We start from the raw sequence: 14,457 nt of genomic DNA, 5'->3' as shown, positions 1-14,457 counted from the left end.
CAAGCTCAGGGGCGCCTGGGTGGTTCAGTCAGTTAAGTACCTGACTCTTGATTTCACCTCAGGTCATGATCTCAGGGAGATCAAGCCTTGAGCTGGGCTCACGCGCTGGGTGTGCAGCCTGCTTGGGATTCCCTCTTTCCTGCTCTCTCTTGCAGCGCCCCCCACCATAAAAATAAAAAACAAACCAAGCTCAAATTCACACAGGGATCACTAAGTGATGTTTATCCTGAATGGTGCCGGGGGCGGAGGGGGGGGTGTCATATTTTTCATGTAGACCCAAGACACAGAGCAATCTAGACACCTAAGCCAGGCACATTTTCCTCAGAAAGAAGGATCTTCCAGTGTGGAGGCTTGTTAGCTCCAAGAATGACCCTCTCCTTAGAGAGGGGCTGCTGGTGCAGGCTTCTCGTGACTTCCAGGGGCTTTCCAGTCTGCCCGTCTGTATGAATGGAGGACAAAGGCAACACTTGCTTCTAGGGATGTCATTTTAAATCTGGAAGAAAACAAATACAATAAAACTTTGAATTCTCATCATATCTCACCCCCCGAAATGGGCTACAAAAGGCCCGAGATGGCTAAGCGGGTGCCGCAGATGTCGAATCCTGGGTGGTTCTGACTTTGACCTTAAGCAATTCATTCAGGTAAAGCCAGAACTTCCTAGTAAACACCTTTTCCTACCTAACCCTCTCTTGCCAGAGTGCTTCACGGGCCACTAAAGGGGAAGAGCGACTATTCCATTCCCTCAGCTCCAAAAGAAAAGCTACCACGTGTCTGGATTCCAGGATTTGGGAAATCACTCCATCCAGAGCTAAAGTCATTTTGAGGGGTGCCCGGGTGGCTCAGCCATTAAGGATCTGCCTTCAGCTCAGGTCATGATCCAGGGGTTCTGGGATCGAGCCCTCCAGGAACTGGGGAAATACTGGAGTTACGCAGACTTTCCCTAGAATGAAAACTGTTGCCCCTGAAGCAACATCGTTCACTTGTTTAAATACAAAGACAGGAGATCTTTTAGTTCAGATGAGAACTCGTCACAACAGTGGGCCAAAAACAAACAGAAGAAGCCAGAATCAAGAATCTCATCAAGTCAGCAATGCCATTTACCTTCTCTAGAGGAAAAGCTTTCTTCAGGCTTTACTTCCCTCCTTTTCTAGATATTTTCTGGATGTAGTCAGTGGAGTAGAAAGAGAAAGAAAAAAGCAGCTTTTTGATGGAGTTGGGAGATAAGCTTCCTCCCTTGATATGAACCCAAGCTCCTTGGGTGCAGCCTCCCTGGGAATCCTGAGTCTCCTGTCAGGCACTCAGGTGGGTTCAAGGGAGACTCCAACTGCCCCGCCCACCCCCACCAAAGGCTCTGGGTCCCTCCACAATGGAGCCTTGGGAGCTGGGCAGCACCCTACATGGCCACTGCCCTTGTCCCGGGAACCCGCCCCTCCCTACCCTTCTGTGGGGCAAACCCAAGTGGTCTCCTGTGCTCTGCACAGTCACCTGCTTCCTTCCTTCTCAGTTCTTGACCTGGACTACTCAGAGAAAGGTGTTTCTGGGCTAAAAGTCCACTGTTGGCTCTGCTCTAGGACCCCTGTCCTCCTGACTGCCAGGCCGGCAACTGTAGGATTTTCTAAAATCTCTTAGGATGTTCTTTCTCAGTGCTGTTCCATCTCAGTTCCAGCCTCCAGCTCTGTCTTGGACAAACGTGTAAGAAAGATTCTGAGCTTCATATCCTTATCATTGTGACTGAAACACTCAACCCAGGTCATGATTTGGGGGAAACTTTTCACTTCCATAATTTTTAAATGTTGACCCATATGAATATCATCTATTCAAAGATCTAAATTTTAAAACCACATTTGGGGAGTGAGGAACAGGTAGTTGATAAGAAAGACTGATAGGAGGCTGGTAAGTAGGAATGGGAAACCAGGGAGAAGAACAATCCTAAATGCCCAATTCTGAGCCCTTCTGTGAGATTCAGACCAGCAGCGGTCTCATACTAGAGCTGGAATTTATGATTATGACTCCAGTCATAAAATGCCAATTTTCCCATACCAGCTGAGCTCCTTCCCATGGTCTTTTTTCCATATTCCCTGAAGCTGGAGCAAGAAATCTACTCCATTAAGTCAGGACCCCCCCCCCAATGTATAGACAAATAATATGCCAGATCTCAATGGGGGGGAAAATCTCTTATTTTTATTTCCTCTGGGATACCCATTTGTTTTATTTTAAACATCACTAAAGACTTATTTCTCCCCATTTATTAATACATCTCAATTCTCTGTTTCCTCTTTAAATTTTAACTAAAGTTATATCTTACTTACTTCCCCATCTCTTTGTTTCTCCTTTACCATCCATTCCTTCAATATATATTGTATAACTAATAAGTTCCAGACATTGTACTAGGCATCGTGGAGCTATATTACTGAATCAGCAGTTACCCCAAAATCCTACCAGTAAAGAGGTTGGGAAACATATGCCACCTAATGACATATGCAGGATAGAACATCAAAAGTCTTAAAAAGGGACGCCTGGGTGGCTCAGTTGGTTGAGCAGCTGCCTTCGGCTCAGGTCATGATCCCAGTGTCCTGGGATCAAGTCCCACATCGGGCTCCTTGCTTGGCAGCGAGCCTGCTTCTCCCTCTGCCTCTGCCTGCCACTCTGTCTGCCTGTGCTCACTCTTGCTTCTCTCTCTATGACAAATAAATAAATAAAATCTTTAAAAAAAAAAGTCTTAAAAAGAAGTACAAATAAAGTGGGAGAATTGACCCTTCATGGGCTTTGAGTTGGTCCTTGAAAAACAGACAGGTTTTTCGATATGTCCATGTAACAGCTAGTCCAAGAAAGGTGTCTTTGTGTGCTTGGGCTGCCATAACAAAATATCATAGACTGGGTAGCTTAAACAGAGAAATGTATTTTCTCACAGTTCTGGAAGTCAGAAGCCCCAGATCAAGGTCATGTAGGGTTGGTTTCTGGTGAGCGCTCTCTTCTTGGCTTCCAGATGGCCTCTTTGTCCTCACATGGCTTTTCCTCTAAGTTTGAATGTGGAGAGAGAGAATGAGCTCCCTGATATCTCTTGTAAGGGCATTAATCCTACTAGATCAGGGCCCCATCTTTATGACCTCATTTAACCACAGTTACTTCTTTGGAAGCCCCACCTCCAAACATAGCCACATTTGAGGGTTAAGGTGTCAACATATGAATTGGAAGGTAGAACAAGGGGAGAGACACAAGTATTCAGTCCATGACCAAGGAACTGAGAGAGAAGAAAGAGGGAAAAAGCAACCTAATGGAGAGAAAACTATGAAGTGAGATGGCAAAGGGAGCAGCATTTGGGGGACACTATATAGTCAAATTTGGTTCTGAAGCCCACAAAGAGGAATAGCAAGAATAATGTTGGAAAGTTGATCCGGCCAGTTGGTGGTGAATTGAATACCAAGTTTAGAGATTTAGATTTAATTCTGCAGGCACTCTGAGCTATAAAAAGTTGTAAGTAGAAGAGCTGTGTTACAGGAAGATTAACTGACAGCACCAGCGTCCTGAAGCTGGGGCTCTGCCAGTGTAGGAATCTGGAAAACTCCCGCCACTCTGAGCAGAAAAAAACCTTCACAGTTTACAAAGCACTTTCCCATCTGTTGTCTTTATTGACCTTCACAATTAGAACTAAAGGATACACCATTTCTCCAGCCACATTTAGGACCAATAAACAAACAAACAAAACAAAACAAAATAAAAACTAAAAAAACCCAGATATAACTAGCTTGTGCCACAGGAGTCCCCAGAAAATGGGACCCCACAGCCTCTGCTCTGGGAGTCCACACCTGAATCACAGGTACTATCACTGGCGTTTGCACAGTAATTATGAATCTTAGAGCAAACATGAGTTTTCCCAGGCTGGCCTAGATTCTTGATCATAGGTGAGACTTCCTGATACATTTTTCAAACTTCTTAAAAAAAAAAAAAAGTTAACATAAAACAAACCTACATAGAAGTGCATAAAACATAAATGTAAAGCAGCTGACCATAGAATTTATCATCCAAAACAGACCCCGTTTGAGAGTGAAAAAAGAGTGCTATTAATAATTAACCTAGTTTGAGACTCAAACTGGGACAGTCCCAGGCAAAGATTATGTTCACCTTGTGATAAAGGGAACCTTCCCCTAGTTGAGAAAGACCCTCTAGATCCCTTCTAGCTCACTCGTCTTCTCCAGCCTAGATGTAACCACTATCCTTACTTTTGTAGTAATCACTGTCCGTTTTTCATTGCTATATTTTTTTAATTGGGGAATTCCCAAAAGGAGAGCAAGGACAGACCCTAGAACACAACAGGATTGTACTAGACCTAGTTTTAGTGTCAGTTCCAACACTTTGTAGGCTCTACCTGCATTGAGCAAGTCATTTAAATATCCTCAGCCTTGGTTTTTCCTTGCGTTAAAGTAGAAAAATCAGCATTGTGAAGGAGGCAAAAGGGAGTCATTTTCAGTAAAGACACAACTTGGAGCATTTGGCATGATTTATACCCACAGTGAATCTTCCTCATTATCTCGAGAAAGCACCATTTTTAAAGGGCTGTATCAGCTTTATCGGCTCCTCTTCCATTATTTAGAAGCAAAACTAAAAATACCTCCCTCGCAACATTTCCCTAGTTAGAGCCAAATGAAAGAAATAATAAGGTTAATAAGAAAAAGAAAATAAGGACAGTTAATAAAAGATGAACTACCAAGCCTAGAAGCAGCACGGATCCTTCTGTGCTTGCTGGGCAAACCTTTCCTTGACATAGCAGCTTGACATTTGGAGGCTTTGCTTTCCAGGGGAATGTTCATTTAATATTCACAAAGAAAGTTATGTGATGGAGGCTTGTTAATTCTGGGAACAGAGACTAAACTGTCCAGACCACCTCACCCAACACAATTAGGCTCTGAGTTATAGGTCAAATTACCATACGCAGCCCCAGAACCCCAGTTCCCTCCTGCGAGCATCCCTGAGAAGCTCCGCATGTCCTTCTTGGCTTCTGCTTGTCATGAATTAAATATATAAGTCAGATTCCTAGATTAGGCCACAGATCAGCCATCGTTTGAACAATCCCGGAGGAAAAAGCCCTCACGAGTAACTCTGCTGAAAATGTGTTCATTCTAGTCCAAGAGCAGGCCACAAACTCAAAAGCCTATAGGGGTGAGTAAAGCGGGCGGGACAGGGATGGAGGCAAGCAGACGAAAGGGGCACACTCTGGCTGAAGGGGAAGCCTTTCCACTCCGGTCATGGCAACCGGGCAGAAACACAAGGTTCGCGTGGCCAACATTTCTACTTTTCCAAGAGAAGTCAGAAATTCCTATTTTATGTAAAACCTTCTAATTGATAAATGCGGGCAATGAATTCAATTTTAAAAGCACAGTGACCTTCCCAGAATCTAGATCCGTAAATCTGTTTTGCAGCCTGGCAGGGAACGTAGGGTATACCAAGTTCAACACCCTTCTTTTACGGACGGGGCAAATGAACGGCCAAGTGGACACAAGGTTTTCCTACGGCCAAGTAACCAGTTTGGCTGCAGAGCCAGACTGGGAGAGTACCTGCTTTCGGTCTCCTGCATCACTTCTCATTCCACAAATGAGAAGAGAGTTAATGGCTTTAGGCCTAGACAAAAAGTTAATATAGACCCAAGTCTGGCTTACAGGGCCCCGGAACAGTATCGATACACCGTTCTCCTTTACTCTCTTGGGCTTCTGGACAACATATAGGACGCGGGGGGCTATTATTATGAAGCAGAGAGTAGCATTTGAGCAGAACGTTTTTGTCCCAAATTGATTTTCCCCTCACCTGCAGCATACCAGGCTACGTGACTCTGCTCCATGAAAGGAGGGGCTAGCATGTTCCCATTGGGGAAGGGGATTGGTACAGTCATCAGTCCAAGACAAGCAAGGCTCACGCAGCAGGAGAAGATGAAGTACAAAACTTACATTCACATAACACTCCCATTAACCTCAGTGGGAGCTGTGCTTGCAGAAACCGCGGGGTCAGCAGTCGAACGGAGACAGGAATGAGGCATTAAGGCTCAAGTCATAGGTTATTATTAGGACTGTGTAACTCCAGGCCCATATTTGCAAAAGAGTTCATTTTTATTATCTAGTGAGCTCTCTCTCCCTCTACTGACTCTTCCAGCAGGGTCTTCGGAAAAAAACCCTGTTTAGACCTCATCTGTGCTGTCTGTGCAGTTAAAGAAACTTGGCAAATCGCAGAAGTCAGGAGAGGTGCCAGCACTTAGAAAATAGGCTTAGCTGTTTTGGTCCTGCTGGCCCACGGGGTTCATCATCTTTGATTGTTAGTGATCTGGGCCTAGGACAGTGCCTGGTACAGAATAGGTACTTAATAATAGTTAGTGAATAAATGAAAGACTGAATGGATAGCTTCACATTCCATGCCAGGCTCATTGAGCAAACCTCCCAATCTAATAAGGCAGAATTAGTCACTCCTTTGCTGCTTCCTAGGAGCCATCCAAGGAAAGGCCAAGAATCAATACGAGAAGCAGTCTCTGCTGCTCTCTCGCCGTAGAGCCATGCCCTCTTCAGCCATGTGTGGCTGGAGGTGGGGGGCGGGTGGGATTCTATTTAAGCTATTGCTGGGCTCTATCTAGTAGGTAAGCTGCAAAGCCTCTGCAGGCTTACCTGATTTTTTAAAAATATCTGTTTGTTTTACAGAGAGAAAGAAAGCGTGAGCAAGGGTGGGGGGTGGTGCGCAGAGGGAGAGAAAGAATCCAGAAGCAGACTTCCCGACTCAGAGCTCCATCCCAGGACCCTGTGATCATGACCTGCGCTGAAATCAAGAGCCGGTTACCCAACCGACTGAGCCACTCAGGTGCCCCTTACCTGATTTTTTTTTTTTTTTAAGTCTGGGCATCTCATTTTTTTTTTTTAAGATTTTATTTATTTATTTGACGGAGAGAGATCATAGGTAGGCAGAGAGGCAGGCAGAGAGAGGGGGGGAAGCAGGCTCCCTGCTGAGCAGAGAGCCCAATGTGGGGTTCGATCCCAGGACCCTGAGATCATGACCTGAGCTGAAGGCAGAGGCTTAACCCACTGAGCCACCCAGGCGCCCCCCCTTACCTGATTTTTAAATGAATTCTCTTCCTATGAAAACAAAGGACTGAAAATACTATGTTTGGTACAATAATCAATTAAGAGAAAATCTGCTCCTTAAACCCATTAAGGCCACTTTTTTCCCCCATTTAAAAAAATTTTTAATTAAGATATAATGTATTATTAGCCCCAGGGATACAGGTCTGTGAATCGCCAGGTTTACACACGTCACAGCACTCACCATAGCACATACCTTCCCCAATGTCCATAACCCCCAGCAACCCTCAGTTTGTTTTGTGAGATTAAGAGTCTCTTCTGGGGGCGCCTGGGTGGCTCAGTGGGTTAAGCCACTGCCTTCGGCTCAGATCATGATCTCAGAGTCCTGGGATCGAGTCCCGCATCGGGTTCTCTGCTCGGCAGAGATCCTGCTTCCCCCCCTCTCTCTGCCTGCCTCTCTGCCTACCTGTGATCTCTCTCCGTCAAATAAATAAATAAAATCTTAAAAAAAAAAAAAAAAAAGAGTCTCTTCTGGTTTGTCTCCCTCACGATCCCATCTTGTTTCCTTTATTCTTTCCCGACTCCCCTTAGCCCCCATGTTGCCTCTCAACTTCCTCATATCAGGGAGTTGTTTTTTGTTTTTTGTTTTTTTTTTAATGTAAGCTCTACCACACCCTACATGGGTCTCCAGCTCACAACCCCGAGACTAGGAGCCACATGTTCTACCCACTGAGCCAGCCAGGCGCCCCATAAATCCAGTATCTTCTGAAAAGGGTTTGTAGCTACAGAATTAGGCCCCTGTTCCTCTGGCTCTGCTATTAGTAAGCATAACATGTATGAAATGAAGGTGAACAAGTGACCTATGTGATGGGTAAACAGGCAGTGGCTACATGCTTTAAAATTTTCTGCATATTTGAAAAGGTGATAACACAACGTTGGGGGGAAGGCTGCCCACTGTCAGAAGAGCTACAGGAGCTTCTTGGACCACGCTTGGCAGCAAGCCGGTCTTCAGCTGGACCCGCCATCCCATGCTGGTAGCCAACCATACAGATCCAAAGTAGTGACAACTGAAACCATGTGCCACCTACCCTTTCAAAGAACTTCATGTAGACGAGGAAACAAAGGCACGGAGATGTTAAATAATTTTCTCAAGGCCAAAATGCCAAGTGGAAAAGAACTATTCGGTTTGCTGTCAGATTTCGGCCCCTCACCATTCCACACTGTCTCTCGCACTTAAAGGAGAGGTGTCCTCTGTGAGAAGAGACATACGCTCCTAGTTGTCTATCTCGCCTATACTGAATATTCAAGTAACTGTGTATGGCATTCTTCTGAACAAAACAGTCTACTTTAATTTATATTATCTAGTAAATATTTTGCCTAGATTCTAGATCAAATGCAAGTCTTACGATGTGTATTTTTGTGGGAAAATAATGTATAAAGTATGTTATTCTTAGGAAAAGCACAACACGAATTTCCACATTCCAGTTCAAATTCATCCCTCAACATCTTTTGGGGAACTGAGAATTCAGAAGGACAAGTGATTGACTAAATCCTCCTTCCTCTAAATTTAGAAAACCCTAATAAACCAAATAACCAGAATGTCCTTTCTTTTCATCCTTTCCCCCTCTAGCAAGACCACTCTGGACTCACAGATGATGAAGAATGCTTAATCCCACCTGTACCAGCCTAACAAATGTTGTCACTGACGTAGGTTACAACTGGGTAGATATTGAACTCTAGAACCACAAAAGCACTGTTTAGAATCAAAGTCACAGAGATTAATAGAGCTTAAAAGATACCACCCAGTCCTCTCCTTAGTCTGTAGTATTAAGTCAGGTTCTGTGGTTGAACCCACTCAGAAATCTAAGAATTTCTCCATTTTTAACAGCTTTATTAAAAGTGGAGTCTGGGGGCGCCTGAGTGGCTCAGTGGGTTAAAGCCTCTGCCTTTGGCTCAGGTCATGATCCCAGGGTCCTGGGATCGAGCCCTGATGCTTCCCTTCCTCTCTCTCTGCCTGCCTCTCTGCCTGCTTGTGATCTCTGTCAAATAAATAAATAAAATCTTAAAAAAAAAAAAACAAACAACTCTTCATCACTTGACAGCTGTTATTAAAGGATTGATCAGCTCCTGATGACAAGGACCATGGCTTATGTATGACTTACACCATTCTGTGTCCCCTAACAAAGTCTTCAAGTGGAACTGGACTTCAATTAAATAATGTTCTCATTTCTAATGATGACATCATCCTGAAATAGTCCTCAATCTCATTCTTTAACTATGGAAGCTAGAAATAAATCTAATAGTTTCCCAGAAGTTTTAACTGGGGCACATTACAAAGAAAAAGAAAACCCACTGTTTTTACATCTCTTACCTCTCTTTATAAAAAATTATTACTCTTTTCCTGATCCAGTAAGGATTTACTATAGATAGTCACTACGGTGTCATTCTTTAGGATCTAATGAGGGCAAAGAGATTCATTATTCATTTGTTTTCTTCATTCAGTTGCAAAAAAAAAAAAAGTTTGATTTAGAAGTTGTCTGAAGAGCACTTCTACCAAATTTGATTTTGCAATTTCTTGGCATGATTAGCATGATTTCAGTAGGAGCTTTGTTTTATGAGCAAACATGGTGAAAGTCCAAAAGGTGCTATGCAGGTCAGAAGGAAAATGTTTTTCCTGAGACCCTCTGCCAGCCAGCCAACCGTTCCTCCTGAAGCTCCTCTTGCTCATTGGCCAGGCCTGAAGACCCCGTCTCAGTTCCACATCTGACCACTAAGTGGCACCAGAACTTTGAATTAGCAAAGAGAGAGGAAAACCTGTTTGATCAGCCTTTACGGTCATGTGCTATGAACCTTCAATTAATACCTTATAAAAAATAATCCATTATTTTTATCAATGACCTAGAATATAGTGGCTTTTGTGCCATTTATTCTTTCATATGGTCTGTGCTGTGGAGAAGGGTAGATTAAAAGACACATGTAAGTCCTTCACTTTCTGCTCCTTTCTTCCGATCACCTGTAAATTAGGGACAGCAGCCTCCAGCAACGTCAGAGGGACATCTGGGCTTTACATCATCAGACTCTCCTGCAAGCTTGAATGGATCTGTGATTATACCCTGTGAAAAGGAAAGGCAAACCAAAATGAAAGAACAAGTTAAAGGTGTTTGGATGTACTACAACTCTCATATTTCAGTTTGACTGAGATTGGTTTACCCAGAAGATAGGTAAAATTTTATAATTCCGTGGGATCCTTGGGTTTCAGCTATAAAGGTGGATGTCTTGTCCTGAAGCTTCTAGTCAAGTTTTTACTACTTTCTTTCCTTTAAAAAAAAAAAATTATTTATTTATTTGCCAGAGAGAGAGAGAGAGCGCGCACGTACAAGTAGGTAGAGCAGCGGGCAGAGGGAGAAGCAGGCTCCCCGCTGAGCAGGGAGCCCAATGTGAGACTCAGTCCCAGGACCCTGGGATCATAATCTGAGCCGAAGACAGGCACTTAAGTGACTGAGCCACCCAGGTGTCCCAAGTTTTTACTACCTTCAAGGTAAACTTCATTTAAAGCCTCTTAAAGGTGGTCCTTAGGGGACCAGGAAAGTTGATTTTGTTTCATTTTGCTTTATGGGAGTCCCATATGTAATGCCTTTTACCCTTCTGGAACTGAATACCAAAATGCTGAAACTTCATTCCTTCCCTTACTCTAATCTCCAGAAACATGTGCACAAGACAAGAAGGCAAGTCCTAGACATCAAGGCCATTGTTAGCAACTGCTGATGTTCAGATGTTGACATTGCCAACACCAGCTGGCAAGACCTCAGGGCAGAGTGAGCGGAATTTTCAGAAGACAAGATGGTAGTCTTTATTTTTCCTCCTTTCACCTCCAAATGAGGTACCTCCAACAACAGCACCAGTGCGGCCAGAGGAAAACCAGGCACAAAGGCAAGAAATCAAGAGCATGAATAAGCCACCTTGAATAGTGATAATTAATTCATTAAACATAAATGCACACTCTCACTATTGATCACTGGTCACTGCAAATAGAAGGCAGGACAAGACAGATACGGACCCTACATTCATGAAGGACAGACAGTCCTACGGACCACTACCTTCACTGAAATAACCTATGGGGAGCCTGGTCCCCCTGGCCCTCAGTTTCCACTCTTCTAGAATGAAGATGCCTGCCTGGATCTGGGCTCCCTAACAGGTAATAAGCTAGCATCCAGTAGGGGATCTCCAAGCCTAGAAGAGGGCTGGCTGTGCCAGTCGCTTCTGCCAGGCCCTCTGGTCCACTGTTTATTTCCTTCTCTTGTTACTTTGGAATTCCTAGTCATCAAAGTTAGCCTCTCCTCCTTTTCAGCCAGGAAAATGATTTTCCACTCCTCTTCTTCCCACCCCATGGCTTCTCTACTAATAAGAGATAATGATATCAGTATCACTTCCTAATGCATGCTTCCATCCCTAAAAGATCCCAAGACTTAAAGGAAATAAAAGGTGAGACACTTTGATAAATAGTCCTTTCCAGCACCAACATCCTGTGATTCTATGAAAAGTCTAGATACGGAGAGCTAGTACAGCATATAGGGTAAGAATGTCAACTTCAGAATCTGACATGGGTTCAAATTCACCACTTTCTAGCTCTGTGACCTTGGACTAGTACATTAATCTGAATCTTACGTTCTTCTTCTGTAAAATGAGGATAATTTTTAAAAATTAGTTAATTTTTAAAAATGAGGATAATAAGGGTTACTGTGAAGACCATGTGGCACAGTGCCTTGAACATCTCACCTGTTCAGTAAAGACTAGGTTCTCTATATTATACCTACCTTCGCTCACATTGTTACTACCACTACTATTATCTGTAGCAGGATAGTGTGTACCACAGTCCTATATGCATCATTTCCGATGCTGCAGTGTTTTACTAATGTAATTTTTTTTGTAGGCCACATGCCCCATGTGGAGTCCAATGTGGGGCCTGAACTCACGATCCTGAGATCAATCCCTGAGCTGAGATGAAGAGTCGGATGCTTGACCAACTGAGCCACCCAAGGGCCCCTAATGTAATTCTTTGAATAGCAACATACACTTTCCTTGTCAGGATTAAAAGAGAAGGAGGAAGAGAATGAGGAAGAGGAAAAGAGGAACAGGGAGGGAGGGAGGAGGAGTGGGAAGGGCAGGAGAAAAGAGAAGAGGAGGAGGAGGACAAAAGAAAGAAAAGAAGGGATCTCAGAATCGGTTATCACTGCGTCAATGCTGGGCAAGCAGCAGCATTCCTCATTGGCGGCAGCTGTCAGGAAGTCGCCGGCACCAGCAACCCCCACGTGTGCCTGCCTCTACTGCGCTCTCGGTCTTTATCGGAAAGGTCTGCCATAAAAAAGATAGGCACGTCCTCCTCCAAGCACACAAGGTTATATTTCTAGGACACGCAGCTGTTTCATTCTTTAAATCTTCCTTCACTGTCAGTGATTGCCATTTCAAAACCTTGGAACTGATCTAAAGACATTGGCACATCAGCAGGCTGAAAGAAGGCAGATGAGAGAAGACGCAGGTGGGATAAACCAGTTCAAGTACATAGCAAGTTATGACTGGTATCCGAGGTCAAGAGCCCTCCTCTACACCCCGCGTGCGCACTAACAGGGAGGTCAAGGAGAGCCAGGCTGGAAGAAAGGGGTCTCTGCGGAAGCCAGCCCACTTAATGGAAATTTTTTTAATTTTTTTACAGCCAGAGTACACTGGAAGTGTTGTGGTTGGAGGAAACACTCCTTTTACTTGTAACTGTAACCTGCCGACAGCTTCTCTAACTAGGAATCGGGAAGCTGGGTTCCAGGAGAACTAGAATGATGAAAACATTTCAAAATACACATTGATTCTCACCAGCAAGGTTTTGTTACTGGTGAACTCCCAAGAGTTTCAAAATACCAATATCACATTTGAAAGGTTTCGAGGACAGAAAGGTCCAAAGTCACGTTTCTCTACTTTCCAAAAGGGCACCTGCTTCGAAAAACAGAAAAGTAACAAACAGCAGAGTGCTCAAGAATTTGATAAAGCAAAACCTGTAGATCACGCTTTAGCGCTAGCCAGGGCTCCTACACTTAGCTTGTGGCTGATTCATGCTGCTAAGAGTGGCCAAACGAGCCCACATCCGGTTTTTCGGCTCCAAAATTCCTGCCTCTTGTGTTCCATTAAACTTTCCCAACTACCGGGGCTCCTGGGTGGCTCAGTGGGTTAAGCCTCTAGCTCAGGTCATGATCTCTGGGTCCTGGGATCAAGCCCGCATGGGGCTCTCTGCTCAGCAGGGAGCCTGCTTCCCCATCTCTCTCTGCCTGCCTCTCTGCCTACTTGTGATCTCTCTCTCTGCCAAATAAATAAAATAAAATCTTAAAAAAAAAAAACAAAAAAACTTTCCCAACTCCAAACTGACCATGTTGGTGAGTGATCTCTAAATAAGCTGTACTCTTAAAGACTGCTTACCACATAACAGGAAGCAGAAAAAGGCCTAAGAGTTACCTGTGTGTCAATGTATTCTCAAGGTATCCAAAATTACTACAACATACAAGCCAAAGAAAGCAAAAAATTCATCGCAAAAGATTCGAGAATCTCTGGGCCCAGGAGAAAGGGTGTGTGGAAGAATGAGAAATCCTAGAACACAGTTCCAAGTGACCAAGAATCTTAATTAGCACAAATCTGTAACTGTAACAACTTCTGTTTCTTGAGTGTGTATTATGTGCCAGGCAACAGGCTAACATTTTCCACAGAACATCCCCATTGATCCTCACAAGCTGAGGAGAACAAGTGATTATTACCTTCCTGTTACACATGGAGAAACAGAGCGTGTAGGGAGTGTAGGTAACATACCCAAGATCACACAAGCCTGGTAGAGCCAAGATCTGAGCCTCGCCTATCTGAGTGTAAGGCCTGTGTGTAAACACCAACTCTGCCGCCATCCTAGCACAGGTACGTCAGTATCGTTATTTCCTGGGGCTTCCAACATCCAGTGCCTTGATACATCACTGGTGTGACCTTGGGTGAATGCTATAAGTTCTGTCAGCCAAAATAGCCTTGAAATCCATCACTCAGCCTGTTCTAAATACAATATTATAAATTAATGAATGGATCAGTAAAATAATTGGTACCATGAATAGGGGAAAGGATTAAATATATAAGAAAGGCAAAGAGTGGGGGTGCCTGGGTGGCTCAGTGGGTTAAGCCTCTGCCTTCAGCTCAGGTCGTGATCTCGGGGTCCTGGGATTGAGTCCTGGATCGGGCTCTCTACTTGGCGGGGAGCCTGCTTCCCCCGCTTCTCTCTCTCCCTGCCTTCTGCTTTCTTGTGATCTCTCTCTCTCTGTCAAATAGAGAAAGAAAGAAAAAAAAAAAAAGAAAAGAAAGGCAAAGAGGGATGCTATTATCTCTTATAACT

At 44.1% G+C, this 14,457-nt stretch overlaps 1 protein-coding gene across 3 annotated transcripts in view; it reads right to left on the bottom strand.

Moving 5' to 3' along the window:
• Window positions 1–472: 472 nt before the first annotated feature.
• Window positions 473–14,457, bottom strand: part of AS3MT (arsenite methyltransferase) — a 29,094-nt gene continuing 15,109 nt past the window's right edge. For 2 of the 3 annotated variants that reach the window (XM_047702597.1, XM_047702599.1), the window contains exon 11: window positions 9,123–10,165. In XM_047702597.1, the coding sequence (XP_047558553.1) occupies window positions 10,073–10,165 (93 nt within the window). In that variant the 3' untranslated portion in view covers window positions 9,123–10,072. Of the gene's footprint in view, window positions 494–9,122; window positions 10,166–14,457 lie in introns of those variants that run through there. The other variant, XM_047702598.1, reaches the window with a different exon arrangement.

The sequence above is a fragment of the Lutra lutra genome, chromosome 14 (genome assembly GCF_902655055.1).
Source record: "Lutra lutra chromosome 14, mLutLut1.2, whole genome shotgun sequence".
NCBI classification, from domain to species: domain Eukaryota; kingdom Metazoa; phylum Chordata; class Mammalia; order Carnivora; family Mustelidae; genus Lutra; species Lutra lutra.
This window is presented reverse-complemented; position numbering and strand designations above follow the sequence as displayed.